At 36.4% G+C, this 17,817-nt stretch overlaps 1 protein-coding gene across 3 annotated transcripts in view; it reads left to right on the top strand.

Annotated features, from left to right (window-relative positions):
* The first annotated feature begins 16,219 nt into the window (after window positions 1-16,219).
* Window positions 16,220-17,817, top strand: part of KITLG (KIT ligand) — a 64,657-nt gene continuing 63,059 nt past the window's right edge. The window contains exon 1 of one of the 3 annotated variants that reach the window (XM_039365205.1): window positions 16,220-16,733. Coding sequence is in view for 1 of the 3 variants with exons in the window: in XM_039365207.1 (XP_039221141.1) it covers window positions 16,719-16,733 (15 nt within the window). In the remaining 2 variants the exon portion in view is untranslated. The remainder of the gene's footprint in view (window positions 16,734-17,817) is intronic. The other 2 variants (XM_039365208.1, XM_039365207.1) reach the window with 2 other exon arrangements.

Raw genomic sequence — 17,817 nt, forward strand, 5'->3', positions numbered from 1 at the left:
CCTATCATTTGACAATGCTAAAAAGCTCTTTGCACTTTAATTATGATAGTCATCAAACTGAAGTAATATATGTGGCTACTAAAAGGGCAATTGGCATGAAGCAAGGAGGACTTTTTTTGCAGTTCTCTTACTCTGGATTATATGCCAGGAAGAGAACAAAGAGGAAGATGCATTATAGGACTTTAAAAGTGAATTGAATTGCTCTTCTCAAGTTCTTTTAGAATTATTTTTTCTTAGTTTGTAGCACAAATAGTATAAAACAAAACACATTTTTTTGTTATTCTTTTTTAGGAAGAAGTCAAAGCTATTTCTTTTTCAACTAAATTACTTTCTCCATAGACTTCACTGATCTGGGTTTTGTTGCTCAAGATTTTTGAAGGAGAGAAAAATGGGAAACTTTGGTTTTTGTTTAAAAGTGGGGAATAATAATAAACAATTTTTCTTTAGATTTTTCCTACCAGTTTGTCACCACAAGGATTACTGGACTCAAGAATAAAAGTTTTACTTTTTGTTTTTTGTTTTTTTAATTTATGATCAAAGATTCTCCTGAAAAATAATGGTCAGAAGTAATTGAAGTGCAGTAATTATATAGGGGGAAATGAAAAATCCTAAGTCTATTATGGTGCTATTGCATGAATTGAATTGCCTCTTAGAATGTGTATATACTATTTATAATCAAGATTTTCTAATAATCAGAAACATATTTTAGGAGGTGGGGCCGATGACAGTTTTCTGAAGCTAATCTTCATTGTTTGCTCAAATGAACTTGAAAGCTTTTTTGTTTGTTTGTTTGAAATCTTGGAATTTATCTTAGGTGACTCAAGTTTCCTGCTATCCTTGCCCTACTTACTGTTTCCATGAAACTATTATTGAAAGTTTTGTGTAGCAGACCTTTTTTAAAAAATCATAAGAGGATATTGAATTTTATAAACAATTAGCAATAAGTTGTAATAATATTATAAGCTATTGAAGTATCTGTCTCAATACATTCAACTTATCCTAGATCATTTCTGTAGTCAGTCCACTGCATGCTGAAACAGAGGTGACATATTTTTAAATGTGTGAGACTCCAACTTTCAGTTATTTTTGGAACCTGACAGATTAAGGAGGCCTACTTTGAATCTCCATGGCATCTGAAATCTCTAGTGCAGTGGTTCTCAACCTGTGGGTCGGGACCCCATTTGAGGTCGAACGACCATTTCACGGGGGTCGCCAAACAAGGCTGTCTGCCATTTTTTTCCCATTTTCTTTGGCCACGCCCCTGGCACCCGGTGATGTATAAGTGGTTGGGGGTCACCACAACATGGGGAACTATATTATGGGGTCGCGGCATTAGAAAGGTTGAGAACCACTGCTCTAGTGTCTTCTAAACTCAGTGGAAGAAGAAATGGGTTGAGATGCTTAAAATAAATAAATAAAGGTGTTCCACTTGGATCAAGGCTGTGGAACCTTTTATTTTTCCTGATGTTCAAACTACATGGGTCATGTACCCAAAAAGGGGAAAGTCAGAAATTCTTTTTTATCTCCTTTTAATAACTAGAATCTTTTGGCTTCCTTATTCCTGTTCCACCTTTTGATCTTCCCCCAGTCCAAATAAAATTAGGTCAGGGACTGAGAAAAGACTTGTGCCATAAATTCCCCATTCAAAACATACATCATTCTTAATGATTCAAGTGCAGAGCCTTACATCCTGATATCTAAAGAGGATATGCAAAAGAATAAAGCTAATACCTCACATTTCTATTACAATTGTATTATCTTATGATTCCCCCAAATTCTTTCATCAAATTCCTGTACCCCAGCATAGAAGGGCTTTTGCCTTTGATGGGGAAATTAAGTAATGTCCCTAGCAAGGTCATTTATGAATATGTTCAGATACTGAACTTGAGTCTGCTATAGAAGGTTGGATATAATCTCCACTCTAATCATATACTATTATATTGGTCTCAGCAGGCAACTGTGTATTTCTTACTAGATGTTCAGTATTCTGAAGTGGCTAAGGTTTGTGTTGTAACAATGTCTTTTAGAAGTTACTATATCTGAACAAAATTTAGTTTATACTTAGTTTCTGTTATGAACATATTGTTTTCATTTTGGATGCTTTGTTATCTTATGATCAGATATGGTCAGTTTAATATTTAATGTTCATTCTGGTCACATCAGACTGCACTACTTTTCTCCTGAAGCTTGATCAAATGGATCATAGGGTTTTCTCCATCTTTTCTAAAAATACATTGTGTTTTATCCCTGAACTGTATCTTTGTCAGCTTGTGTTGAACTGAGCACTAGTAGTCAAGATGAGAACAGAAACTAGATATAGCTATAGGCTATTTATGTATGATTTCTATACAGGTTAATCTCCAATAAATAGCCACAGAATTGCTAAAAATAATCTTCCTATTCAACATATAGCAGAAATTTTCATGACCCAGAAGAGACGGTATAATAATGGAGCTGAACAAAACTAAAGTCCCTTAATTCAAATTTGATTCCAATTTTGATGTAAATCTAGATGAACTAGTGTAGAGTGATTAGTATAGCTCAGCGGTTCTCAACCTTTGGGTCGCGACCCCATTTGGGGTCGAATGACCATTTTACGGGGGTCGCCAAACAACGCGATCCGCCATTTTTTTCCCTCAGGGGGCGGTGCTGCGCATGCACGCCGTGCATGGGAGTGGCACTGCGTATGGGGGCAGCGCCGTGCATGGGAGCGGCACCGTGCATGGGGCAGCGCATGGGGGCGGCACCACACATCCTTATGACCGGGGTCGCCGTATAAAAAGGTTGAGAACCACTGGTATAGCTAGTCAAGATTAGTGTTCTTCTACTTGATTACAAAATAATCAGAATTTTTCAGGTATTGACTCAACCTCTCCCTCCAAATCCTAATCTATATATGTATAATGATTTTAGCTCAGTGTCTACAAAGAGTTAATATGGACCTGGATCTCCCCATTTCCAGTGTAACACAACACCATGAGCTTTTCTACACCACAGCTTTCAGATATTTGTCTCCTTTGCATAAATTGAATAGAAATAAAAGCAGTTTATGAAATCCCTTTCTGAATTTCAAGCCCTTCCTTTGCCTTACAGTAGTCATGACTTAGTGATGACTTAATGTGTTGTCTGGAACATGTTTACAATGACCTCTGATTGGTGGATTCCTTAGCCTCTTTATTCTTTCTGGACCAGTGAAATTTGTAAAAAAGAATTTTTCCCACCCTCTTTTTTTTAATTAGTGAGCAAGAAGAGGTAAATGGCAGAATTCTTATAAATTCCAAAAACATAAACAAAATCTTTCATTTCTTGGCTCCCGTAATGAACAGTGTAAAAAAAAAAGCCACATATGTTTTATCATTGTTCCATGTTGAAACTGTACAAAATAAGAAAAACAAAACAAAACTTGCAGCGAGGGGCAGTCACTAGGGATTTCAATGGAGAACGCATTCATACCACAGTAGCCAACTGGAGTGGAAGAGTTTGTGTAGATGAAACTAAGGTATAATTTGTAAACCCAGTGCAAGACAGAAAACACTATTTTTTGATGCATAGCCAGAGAGGAAAGACAGAGTCAGCATAAGATATAACTGAAGTGGATTGAGAATAAAGTCATGCATTCTGGTCTTCCAGTACTGGTAGATAGTTCATGCTCATACTGGCGGAAGCTGAACTGTGGATATGCTCCATATTGATTTAGAAATAGCTGTGGTCTAAATAGTTTTGGAAGGTTTTTCCCAAAATATGCCAGGTCAGTCTTTGAGATCTCTACAGGATTTGCATGTAGCGCTGAAATAATAGGTGATCTTATTTTAGAATTCCTGCTTTTAAAGTTATGTGCTATACAAAGATATCATTGGAAGTTTCTACATTCAGTGTCTACTTAAAATAGCTTCTGCCAGATTTTAGTTCCATTTGATATATTGGCTCCTGCTGATTTTAAATATTCTCTGTGTTAGTGTGGTTAAAGTGATTTGTAATACAATAAATTAATAATTTAATACTTTGGCATATTTATATTTATACATTCTTAGCTTTAGATTTAAATTACACCTGAGACACAGATTCACTAGTGTAGAGATATTAGAAAACATTTCTCACTTAACACTGAGACCCCTTCTATGTTAACAAATGACTCATATTTATTTATTTATTAGAGTTATAACCTTCTCAAACTCTAGGTAGTATATACAGTACTCCCTCTTCCCTTTGGCAATGCCTATCAGTGTTTGTGATAAGACTGTTGTTGTAGGATAATATATTTGGAAAATTTTCAATACTAAAAAGCACTCTAAATTTAGTTGTTTAAAGATCAGGATTTTTCTTTGGGCTTCTTCAGAACATTAAATAAATAAATAAATTATAAAATATAAACAGTATTCAAAATAGTTCCTTACCGAGTGATCATAAATGGAAAAACCTTTATATTCATCAATGCAAATGAGATTTAAGAAAAAAAGACAGAATAAATCAATGCTATTGGGCTCTGAACTTTATTAAGTTCTATTAAGGTAATGCTGAAAGACTGTGGAACAATATCTAATTCTAAGAATCCATTTCAACCAACTTTAGTTCCAGTAACTACAACGGGAAAGATTAAGTATCACTCTTTCTTGCAGTCCTGATGTGGCAGAACTTTGTACTTCATTAAACAAAAAGTATGACAGGATAATGACATCGATCTAAACTGTCTGCAGAATGCAGTTAACTGTTCATTGTTTGAATGTCCTACATGCGTCATTTAAGTATTTGTGCGAACAGAAATATAGACAAGTGATGTATAATGTGACAAAGATTACATGAATTGGCTGGGCATCAGCACCTACCACAGGCACTTCTTTATGGACATTCCTCAGACCTCACATTCAATCAAGACCTTACACAGAGTGACACAACTCCTTGCTAGCTTTATGCTTCTAACTTATTGCACCTGAATTTAATCACTCAGACGACACAGGATATTAGCAGAAGAGCACAAAGTCTCTGAGGTCATATAGCCTATTTTTTTTTTTAAAACAAAAATCCCTTTTGATAGAAATCAATGCCACATTAGGAAAGATTTCCAGAGAGATAATATTTTCCAACAAATACAGCAGAAAGATTTGCAATAATACCTAAAGAACTAATAATTTTATTTTTGCAGCAGTTAGAGTGCAGTACTGCAGGCCACTTTAGCTGACTGTGTTCAGCAGGTCAGCGGTTCAAATCTCACCGGCTCAAAGTTGATTCAGCCTTCCATCCTTCCGGGGTAGGTAAAATGAGGACTCAGATTGTTGGGGGCAATGTAAATATATATATACATTGCTTACTGGTGTACATCGCTTAGAGAGTGCTTGCACTTAAAGCGGTATATAAGTCTCATAAATAAATAAATAAATAAGGTTATTTTGTTTGTTCACTCCATTGTTATGCCATTAAATCAACTATTGACTCATGACAGTTTATTTTTTTCAGCAAAAAAAATCACCAAAGGCAACTATGAAAAGTGAATAACAATCAATACGAACAATAAATACAAACAAAATGTACAATATAAAAACCCATATTAAAAATATCATAAAAGTGAAAATACAAATCACAGGAAAGGGAGGATATTAAATGGTTACCTCAACAACAGAGCCATCTTCCTGGTCACCTGGAGATCCAGATGTGACAATGTAGCAAAGACCTGAGGGATTTTCAGGATACCAAAGGGATATAGCTAGTTTAATTTTGGGTGGAAGAATGATGCATAAGACGGGCACTGCAGCAGTGAAGGCACATCTCCTAAGATCATCAAATGAAGATCCCTGGCCAATGGTATCCGCAACATGCCTACTCTAGTGGGGTGGGTGTATAATAAGGAAGAGGTAGTCCCTCAGATAATCTGGTCTCATGCTATGAAGGGCATTAAAAGTTAAAACCAGCACCTTGAATTGAATCCAGAAGCAACCAATGCAGCTCGCAACCAATGCAGAGCTCTACTGTAGAGGTGCATATAACTACTTGTGTACTGTCTACTGCATTTTTACAACAATAATCAACAATAAAACATTTATAATTTACCATCAACATTTTAAAGATCCATTGTAAGACTATAATAAAAGTCCCTTGGGCAAACTTAATCGACTAAGAAAAATAGTACCTATCAAGTGCTGAATAAAGAGAGAACATTTAGAAGTGGCTCAGATAGATACCTGCCTAATTTATTGCTATATAAAAATGTGGAGTAGGTATAGCACAATTAGACTTGAAATATTTGTAATTTCATCCAATCTCAACAAAATAGTTTAAGTCTTCATGTGGTGTTTATTTTCTGATGGGACTGACAGTAAGGCACTTTAGCTGAATTTGTACCACCCTCTCAACAACATTTTCTAAAAAGTGAAGGTTGATCCAAGGAGGGTTTCTTCAGATAAGATCATACCATAGCTTCTTTCAAAGCTGCCAGCAAAGGGGCATTAACAATTTCCTGGATTCAACCAATCATGTCTCCATCTGTTCTTCGAAGCTTGTGTGAATCATCAGTTGCACTAGAGGAAAAAATGCCATTTCAGTGAATGCTGTCCACAAAACTGATATGAAAGTAGTTTGATTTAAAATCTGATTCAATGTACTTAAATAGGAAGGAATTTGCATTATATACCTATCCCACTTCCAAGCAATTTCAGATGATACCTGGGAATCTATTGTCCTTGGAAATGAAAGGCATTGTTTAATAAAAGATTATGCAAACTGAACCCAGGTGAGAATTCATGAGTTCACTTCAAAAGATTCCTGCACCTATTAGATTTCTAAGAAAATCCTTTTGACCATAGAATTTCCCACAGAGGGCAGAAAGTAAGCTCTCTATTTCTTTTTCAGACCCAGTTTAGCACAGATTATTCTTCATTGCACATACTGGAGTGGGGTGAATGTGATCATACATTCCAGCATCACATCTTCCAAAATGAACTGAGAATTATTTGAACTACAATCCCTGGTTCTATAACCCTGACCTATGTCTTCAGGGACTATGTGAATCCTATTCAAATACAGCATCAAAATGCTAATGGCTGTTAAGTGCCTTATGTCAACCTTCAAAAGGTATTGTTTCAAGGATCCCAGAAATCTCTGTAAATCTATATCAAGAAGGACTGATAATTGGGACTGAAACAGATCCGGTGAAGTCACCTTGATCAGCTCCTCAGCTTGTTACAAAATACTTCTAAGAATGAAATTCTTAAGATAACACATACATGCTTTTTCCTTTTTGCTTTTGGTCATCCCTGAAATACAAATGGGAAAAACTAACAAAGAAAGAAATCATGCTTTTCAAATAACATACCAAATAAATAAATTAAAATGGATTAAATAGATATGTCAGTACTGAAACTGACAAAAGCCAGGGGATGCTTCAGGAAAATTAGCTAAATTTTTGATATGCACAATATGAAAGAGTCAACTGTTATGCTCATATATAGAGAAAGCAAAGAAGGTTGAAGAGCAAAAAGATAAGGCAGTATGATACTGGAGACGAAGCAAAGGGATTACTTATTTCAGAAGCAAAGGTTGAAGAATTGTTGATTTAAAGATTTGTCAGAATCCAAATGAATAATGACTTCATTCCTTCTGGTCTGAAACTGTTCCTCCCAAAGGTATGATTGCTTCCCACCATCTTTTTCATCAGGAATGCATCTAAAACTAACATACTTTTGGGATCTGATTCTGGGTTCTGATTTTTCATGTTGGTTTTGTACACTGCACACAGTCACATTAGGGCAGTTTATAAATGTTGCTAGACAAATAAATATGTTTGCATGCTTTGAAGTATTTTATTTAATTTAAAAATATTTAATATTTAAATAGCAACCAGGTCTGGTGATAAATAGAGAAAATTTTAAAATGTGCTCTTTCACGAGCTTTGCTCTCAGCAATTGCCCCTGCCCCTTGGAGGAGCATTTTAATTACAAGAAGGTTCTGTTGATTCAAATAGCAGGGTTTTATTTTTATTTTTTTAAAGATGAGATTACTGCCAAGTAAAAGGTTGACTATTCTTTTTCACAAAACATGAACCTGAGCCTTGTCAGCCCTCCAGAACACAATAGTACGTTTATTATCAAAAATCTACTATGAGAAAACATTTATTGTTTTATTTACAATGTCAAATAAAGAGAATTATATTAATGCTATGATCAACATATTGCTTATAAAAAGGGACATTAGCAGAGCCTTTTTAAAAACTTACTGATACTCAAATGTAGAGGGTTCATTTGAGCCATCCTTCTCACTGTATTCAACATCTGTCTGTCTGTCCCTATCTGTCTGTCTGTCTATCTATCTGTCTATCTATCTATCTATCTATCTATCTATCTATCTATCTATCTATCTATCTATCTATCTATCTATCTATCATCCAAGACCAAGTCATAGAATTTAAACATACAGCACATCATTACTTTCATAAATAACAGTACATACACACACACACATACACACACACACATATACATACATACATACATACATACATACATATATATAAAAGGAAGAAACCCTATAAAGTTAACAATTCATGCCCAGCACAAAATGGTTTCTCTAAACTAAGGCTATAGATAAAAATTTTGATAATGCTTTTTAAACACCTAGTTATTGATCATTCAGTAAGAATACTTCAATCTCCTTATTATGAATGGAATATATCAGTGCAACTTTAAAAGGATATATGAAAAATATATTCATGTATTCATTCCATTCATATGAAAGGTTGACATATCAGGTAGTTGTCAACCTAGCAGGAAGAATGATCCAGGCTAGGGAGAAGAACTTTCTATATAAGGGATACAGAAATTTATAGGAGTGATTGAAGAGTCTCCATGGGCAGAGAGTAATTTGGTTCTGTCTACTTGAATGTCTATGATTAAGTTCTTCCAGGATTTTTTCTAGACTGAAAGCAAGTTGGCATGGTAGTGCCTGTCCATACTGTCTCAAATCTTGGATAATTTTTGCTGCTGGATTAGATTATTCCATAGTTAAAATTGAGTAGCTTGGTTGATTGCAGAAATAAGAAGCTAAACTACTTATTATAGTTATCAGCCACCTGCTAGGAAAAGTCTCCATTCTCGGAAGAATTGGCAAGATGGACTATAAACTCTTTGGAGTTCCCAGATCTCAAGCTTTTGCCCAAATATGCCTTCAAGCAATTTGTCAATCAATACTTGCTTGATTTGGTTAGTTAGGCAGAGAAATACAAGAAGATTCTATTTTCTATATGTGCTAGTTTAGGCTGGCTGACTGCCTTAAAATTATACAGAGTTTAGGAATATTTTGAAGATCCTTGCACTATATTGCATTGCACTGCATTAATATTAGCTTTAGCAGTTTTACTCCTGAAATAGCTACTATGAAAGAGAATAAAAATGAAAAAACGAATTCAACATTTTCTAAAGAAATTCATAGAATTAAGTCACTTCTAGGAAACTGAATTGCTGAGTAACCTGTATCGTCAGTGGCCCAACTGAAGTGCAGAAAAAAAAAAAACAGATATCAAACACAGTTGCCCCAATAAGTGTTCTAAACCTCTGTTTCAAAAGTGTAGGATTGAGAATGAATATATCAGTTTATCTAGTTCCACTCATGTTCTTGCTGAGAACCTGTAATCTAAAGAAGATGGTATTTTCAGTCTCTGCAGATACTCTGATGTGAAAACCCAAGAGAATAAATATCCCCAATATTACATTTAGACTTAAACTTTTAAAAAAATCATAAGATAATAAAATGGCACCCAGTATCTTGATTAATAATATCAGAGCAGGCAGACAGGATATTTAACCAGTCTCCCTCACTAATTTGTTTGCATGTATGTGTCTGCATATGTGGTGTGTATGAGTGTGTGTGCTTTAAGTACATAAATTATTTTCAAATCTGTGCATCTTGAGTATGTGCCAATATACTGCAGAAATTTCTTAGTTGGTGGAATGCAAACAACAGCATTTTGCCATACAAAATACTCTCTAAATTAATGGTCCAGCTTGCACAGAATAGTGTAACAGAATAACAGAGTTGGAAGGGACCTTGGAGGTCTTCTAGTCCAACCCCCTGCACAAGCAGGAGGTCCTATGCCATTCCAGACAAGTGGCTGTCCAGTCTCTTCTTAAAAGCCTCCGGTGATAGTGCACCCACAACTTCTGAAGGCAAGCTGTTCTGAAAGCAAGCAGTATGTATAAACATACTGAGGATAAAAACTGGGATCAGTTGTACTTATGATGAAGTACCAGTGGGCCAGTAATGGGTGGTAGAGACCCATTTTAGTGATCATGACAAATGGAAGATTGCAACTTGAACTGTAAGAGAAATAAATGATAAAGGAAGTGAATGAATGAATGAAAAAAAAGAAAGAAAAATAGTAATGCTGGATGTCTGTGAAACTACTGGTAACACAAAGGGGAAGATTGTCAGAGGTTTGAATGAAAGTAGTCCGAGTCTGAGGGATGGAACTGATAAAACATGCAGGGAAGTGAAGCCTTTGTTTTAGGTATGAATGAAAAAGGCAACATGTTGGTATGTCAGAAAGTATAAACTGGTGTCATCCAGATAGTTGTGGGTTTGCATGAAGGAAGGCAACATAGGTTGGCGACAGTTGCATGTTCAGCTCCAATGAATGGTGATGATGGAAGGACCAGAAAGGAGTTGGGGGGGGGAGAGAGGGGAATGTGTCACATTTTGAATTAATGTGATTTGAGGGGGAAATGAATCTGCTACAGTATGAATGGGAATCAGATGTGAGAATACAGAAAAATTAATCATGTCATTCAGAAACTGAAGAATGTACAAGACTGGTAAGTGGTCAGAATCTGTTCAGAAAAATGTCAGTTCTGAATTTGAATATGATGAATTAAATATGATGAATATTTAAGCATAAGTGTATTCATGCATACACATGGCAAAGGAATTAATATACATCTAGGCTGAGAGTGAATATTATAAGCATGATGAGAGGTTCTAAATGTGGGACATATCATTTTTTAAAAAATAATTTCAAGAGTGGACCTTGGGGGGAAAGGGCATGGGAATAAAGGAAAGAAGTGAAAGAAAGTATTGAAAGTAATATTTCTGCAAGAAACCTTGAGTTCTGCCTGAAAAAAAATTAGAAGGGAGATTATTTCCCAACAAACTGAATGGAAAGTGAATATAAGGAAAGAAGAACAAAGTGAAAATAATGTTACAGAGCATGCTTTTGTGGAATTACACTTACAATATGAGAATTGTGGAAAAATGTTTTATGGAATGATGAAGAAAATGAGGATGAATGCATACAAAGAATGATTATTGCAAAAAATGAGAATGAGGGAAAGATTCTATGTATTATATGGATGGAGAAAAAAAGTGCAAAGACTGTAAACAGATCGACAAAAGATAGATCATATTTAAAGAAGAGAAAATGCAGCCTGATTCAGGTGTGACTAAAAATATGATTCAGATGTACTGTAAGTAAAAAGGATTTTAAGATTTATTTTAGAGCACTAAGCAAGAAGCGTCCAGCAGAGTAAATGAAACTGAAAATAAAAATGTTGAAATGATTTGAAATAAATCTTAGGGGAGAGAATGCTGAAGAAGTATTTTAGAGATTTATACTGAAATGATAGTGATACATCAGAGTAGAATTGAAGAAACCACTAAGAATTTTAGTACTCGGGGGTGGGGAATGGATAAAATGGGGAAAAATATTATGAGAACATAAAAATATTAAACAATGTTAAGGCACTTTCTAATATAAACTTTTATTTATTATGAATGCTTTTATGTAGCTTCAGTCATCCAGCTCCACACATATACTATATACTTACACTATACATAATACTGGAATAACTAAAACTCTCTATAGTATGGATAGATAAATAGTATATAATACAGCATATGTTAAAAGTATACTTTGACCTTCCTTATAAAGGTTGAAAAAAGTTTAGTCATTTTTTCAAACTTGAGATTTAAACTGAATCTGGTGTTAAGAGGCTAATCACTATTTTACATTTTGAACAATATCAGTTTTGCTATATTTATTGTATGGAGCTTTGCTCTATAACTGTGAACATAAACAAACAGATATGTTGCAAGATCCAATCTGGGTCAGTCACCAGGACCAGAGCTTTAGTCTTCCAAGCTTTCAGACTTGTGCTGGAGCCAATGGTGCACCTCCAGTCCCACTGACCGATCCAGATTGGATCATGCAACATTATCCTGGAATGTATATTTGCCTTCATTCAAAACATCTCTGTCCAGTAAGAATATCATTACTGTTCTCCATACAGATGGAAAAGTAGCAAGAATGACTGATTAAGCTACAAGGATTTATCTCACATGCCTGGAAGGTGATTTGTAAATTTCTGATTGAAGCATTCAAGAGGTAATGCTGAACACAATTTTAAAAATGCAATGTCACTGTATTCCAGGCAGCAATACACAGACCATTTTTTTGGTCTTCCACAGACCCCAAGAGATTGAGTATTAGAATATGCACCATGCTTATTGCTGCATATCCCACAAAGGCAAAGCATCATGGGTATGTTTATAAGTGTCCATGTTTACAAGTATATTAATTTCTATCCAAATTCGCGTCATATTTTTGTGAAGATTTATTCTTTTTGAACCACTTTAGTATGTGATTATCATATGGATATCCATTGGATTTTTGGCATTTAATATTCTTTTGGCTAATACTAGACCTAGAAGTCATGAGGCAATGATTTAAGAATGCAGCAACCATAATCTACAACTGTTAGTCCCAGATGATCACATTATATAAAAATATATGTGGTACTAACAAGATTGATTCCAAACAATTGCTGGTACTAATAGAGGGACTATTAGTACCAGCAATCTGTAGACAATGATGCTAGATACATAAGACTTTCTTTGTTTGTGTGAAAAAAATATAATTAAATATTACTTACTAATTTGGGAAATTGGAGACATTTTTAATATGCTAATGATTGGTTCAAGATTCAACTTGCCCAGAGTCAGGAATTTAGTCATATTTCAAAACAGAGCCATACTTGCAGATGGCTACCAGGTAAATATAAATTTTATATAAAATGCAGATAAAAATTCCATTACATATTTTGTTTATGTTATCTAATATATTATGTGTGCAGAAGGTATTCATGGGAACATACATGTACAGATGCATACTCACTATTTTGGCAGTATTTATAGCTTTGGTCCTCTAAAAATAATATTAGTATTTTCTTTTGTTATAGATCTTTTACCCATTCGTATCAAACTTTTCAAAAATAAAAGAACTGCAGCTAAATTTAGAGAGGATAGAAACTCTATGTAGGCATAAATGATATTGGCCCTAATAAAATGAATAAAGCCTGGAATTCTGTCCCTACGATAACTTTAGATATGCAAATAACTTTAGTAAAGTAGCTATTTTTTACGGCATGGCCAAGTCATGGAATTGGATATGAGATTAAGGAGTAAGAGAGAATGGTTCCTGTCATTGGGGCAAACATTCAGTATGTTTCTCTTCATTGTGATTCCAAAATGATGCAAACACATACACACACACACACACACAAATAAACAAACAAAAGAAGTACATTCTACTTGCAATTATGTTAATGTTATCATTCTGAAACTGTGCTAAAATATTCATTTCTGACTATAGAAGTAGCTGTACTTAGTTCTTGTTCTTTGGAACTATGACTATATATTTCCTTTACCAGTAAGTAAGTGTAGCTAGTCAATTCATTAGAGAGAATGACTCAATGAGTATTGGAGCTGGCTTTTTTTATACAAATTCCATTAATTAGGCTGATATTAACCTATTACTATATATTAGCTGATGCTTCTGTATTTGGTTTGTAAGAATGGAAGGCTAGATTGTTGAGATATTTATGTCTGTGACTTTTTATTTATTTTAGCTCACTTCCTATCTCAGTTAAAGTCTTTGTTTTTCCTCCCAACAGCTCATAACATTTTTCATGCCATCAACTTGCCTGGTCATTATTTAATCTTGCTGGTCTCTATTTTTTTCATTCTGTGTGATCTGGCTCCTTACACATTTGTTGTTCTCTAAGTCCTGAGTAGATGGAGGAAAGCATCTCATACAACAGTGACAAAGAAAAAAAAATGTTGCCTTAAAAAAATAAATCTGGTGCATTTTTCCAGGACTATTATGCTTTTATCAAGATTAAAAAAGGAGGCAACAATGCAGCTACCTTTAATATGTGAAATTGCCATTGCAATAAGCTTGACAATCAAATTGTGTCTGATGAATGACAAAACATTTATCCAACATTCATTCATTTTATCTAATAAAGAAATACTAAGGAATCTTATTGGTATAAGAAACATCATTTTTGATTTTGAAATGAAGTGCTTCACTTTTGAAGCTTTACTGTCCTTCATTGCTGAATATCTCTCCATACCAGAAAGAGAAGTTAGGGAGAAGTAAGAAAATTAGGGAAAAGAAAAAGAGGTCCTAGGAACAGAATCACCAATTTGGAACTGTGCTGATAATAGTTGTCAGTTTTATGATAATAAAGAATTTATATTCATGTTTTTTCCTGGTGACATGAGTGAATCACTGAAATAGAAGTGTCTATTTGTAATTGTCTGTTCCTGTACTAGATCCAGGGTGGTATAAAGTTGTGCATTGCATGGACATAACCTGAATATGGGGAAAATTGCAATTAATTACCACTAACATCAACCTGACCCACCAGAACAGCAGTGCAGGTTATGTTACAGGTCCCCTCTATTGAGGAAGTCCATCTACTGGGACCAAGAAGAAGGGCCTTCTCCCAGTAGAACATCATCCCGATAAAGATAAGGTTTATCCCCATCTTTTGAAAGGCCCTGAAGACATGATTTTGCCAGTGAGCCTAGGGACCCCAAGGTGATACAGAACCCATCAAGTTGTTTGTTTGATTGTTGTCAGCAGGGGGACAGGTTTTAATGGGTTTTGTATTTGGAGTTTTACTTTGTAAGCTACTTAGAATCACTGTGAGTTGATCGACCATACATTTTTTTCTTAATAAATAAATAAAATAATTTTTTAAAAATATAGAGTCCTTCACGTATGACCATAAGGTAAGCTGCTTATCATGGTCATAAGTTATGATAGTCGTAAATCATGCCACCTACATGACTGGCCTATTTTATGACCTTTTTTTGCACAGGTCATTAACTGAATGCCACAGTAGTTAAGCAAACCACTGGTTTGCCTCAGGCTGTAAGAAAATGCCAGGTTTTGACAATAACATTATTGTAAGCACAGCAAGTGACTGAGAGTCATTGCAAATAGCCGTAAATGTTGGTCAGTTGTCAAGTGACTTGACAGGTGGCTATATAACTACTGGGGGGGGGGCTATTTGGAACTTTGGAACTCAGTTGTAAGTACCTTGAACATTTGCTAAGTGAATAGCCATAAGTCAAGAATTGTCTGTATTCTCATGTGATATTCTTATATTCCCTCAGATGGCTCTATCCTCTTTGGATATATGTTCCCTGGTGGAACAGCTCCATTCACAATGTCTCTCAGACAATTCCACTAGCATAGTCTTCAGAGGGATAAATGGGTTATGAAACTTCTACCAGATGCTTAATTAGTAAAACAAGAGTACAGCACTGAGCTGTTCCAAAAGGATCAAGAATGTTCCAAAAAGATCAAGAATGTTGCCACAACAATAAAAAGGCTTGCAAAGAAGCCAAGACAGTGGTAATGGAAATTGAAATCCATTCTATTGCTAGCTACATTTATTTCCATAATAACATAAAGTACAATCTTCCTCAAGTCCATTTCAAGTGCTAATGGCTTCATGGAGCCTTCTCAAATTTTGCTTTCTTGGATATTTTTCAATGTCCTAATACAGCCAACATACCTGAATTTCCTCCATCCACATAACCACGGGCAACTTTGCTTAGTTTCCAAGATCAGCTAGATGCTACAGCCTCTTGTGGCATTGTGGGCTTTTCCCCACCTTTCTGTAACCATGACAGAACTGTGCTCGGATAACACTTTTTTTTCTGATGCATCCTTATAATGTTGGCTTTATCCCATCAACAGCCCATAGGTGACACACTTTAAGGCGTCCTTCACTATACCAGTGTTAAATTTGCATTTTCCCTTGGACAGTGTCCAAAGTTTGCCTTAAGGTGTGTAAAATGCTTGGAGGAAGGTCAAGTGACTCAAGTGACTGGGAACAGGGGCAGAAAAGGGTGGGGACAGCAAACAGCATGCAGCATAGTTTTCTGCCTACTCGGTGTGTGGATAGCAGTTCAAACCAGGCAGTGGAGAAAGACTGGGACTCTTTCTTTCGCTTTCCCTGTCGGCGTTTATATACTGCAATTGTCTGTCTGGTCCTGCTTGATTTCGTTGTCCTCTTTCTCCGGGCTCCTCCACTTTCCCCGTCCCCTGACAAGGACTCACATAGAAGGCGTGTCCTCTCGGGGCGGTTACTGCCGCTGCGGAAGGCAGCTTAAAGCTATAAAAGAAGTGATCCAGTGCCGGTTTGAGCTGCATTTCCCGCCTCTGCTTTTCTCCGAAGGACTCGGAGCCGGTGCCGAATAAAACAGCTGGAGCGCCGCCCGCGGTGCCTGGGGGCGAAGAGAGGGCCAGGGCACGGCAAAGCCATAGAGGGCGCTAGGCAAGGCTCAATGCGTGGTCTAGCTGCCTTTGCAACATGCTGGAACTACAGATCAGCTAAAAGGAGTTTGCACACGACTGTTGGAGCTGGATTGCAGCGCTCTCTTTCCTTATGAAGAAGACACAAGTGAGTACCCAGTGAAGATGTTTTACATCCTGGCAGGGATTTGGTGGTGCTCGTGAATGGTGGTGGGAAGGATACCTGGATAGACTTATACAAGGCGTGCAGGCGGGCGGGATGTGCGCTCCGCGGGGAAGGATGAAGGCACCGATTGTCCAGGCAAGTGGAAGTTTGGCGGAGAGAAAAGAGCGGGTTGTCTTCGATAAGAGCCGGGCGAGAGATCACCTTCTAGCTGGTGGGTTGCCTTATAGCGACGAGGCTGTCGAGTTTCTTGCAGAAGCGCCGCTAACTTTTCTTCTCCTCTTGTGCGTGGATTTGGGTGGCGAAGGGTTGCAAACCTCCTTGAACCACCCACACGCTTCTATTCCACAGGATCATTCTGATTAGGGGGCAGGTAGGTAAAGGAGGGGGTGTTCTGGTGACGACGGCCCACTCTATGGCAGAGGGCAAAAGCATTCTTAAGGCCATTCTTAAGGGGCTGGTGATGGTTTGTCAAATCCCTCCTTTCCTTCCCTGTGAATACCTGATTGTTTCCACCTGATCGGATTCTAAATAACAAATAATTCTTTACAGATAGGATGAATCGTGCAAATATTAGATCCATAGGTAAATTGAAATTGCTCAACACCAGCCAGAACTAAGGGGTAGAAACTATTGCTTCTTTTAATAAATCATACAAAGAGTGCCTGTTTGGGGTACCCTTTCCTCTTTGCTTTTATCTATCATTGACCCCCCCCCCCTTTTCCATTCCATATCTAACCCACTCCTTTCCCTACAAGCTGTATTTTGTGCCATAATTTCTTTCCATAACAGGACTGGTTATAGAGTAGGAGAGGAGTAGAAATTGAAAGAAGATTGCCTGGAATAACAAGGAATTGCTGACAAGAGTGAACTAAATGTGTTTGGGACCCTAAAAGAATATTTAACCAGTCTCCCTTGCAATAGATAGATGATAAATCGATAGATAATAGATATATGGAGTCTCCCAGTGTTGTTGCCTTGCCAGTTTTAATACAGCAAAGCCTTTTTCATCCCTCCCTTTCATCCCAATGTTTTCCTAGCTACTTTCTTTGGAATCTCCTGCTGTCTT

This window comes from Crotalus tigris, unplaced genomic scaffold (genome assembly GCF_016545835.1).
Source record: "Crotalus tigris isolate CLP2741 ecotype Arizona unplaced genomic scaffold, ASM1654583v1 scf7180000019971.1508617, whole genome shotgun sequence".
Lineage (NCBI taxonomy): Eukaryota > Metazoa > Chordata > Lepidosauria > Squamata > Viperidae > Crotalus > Crotalus tigris.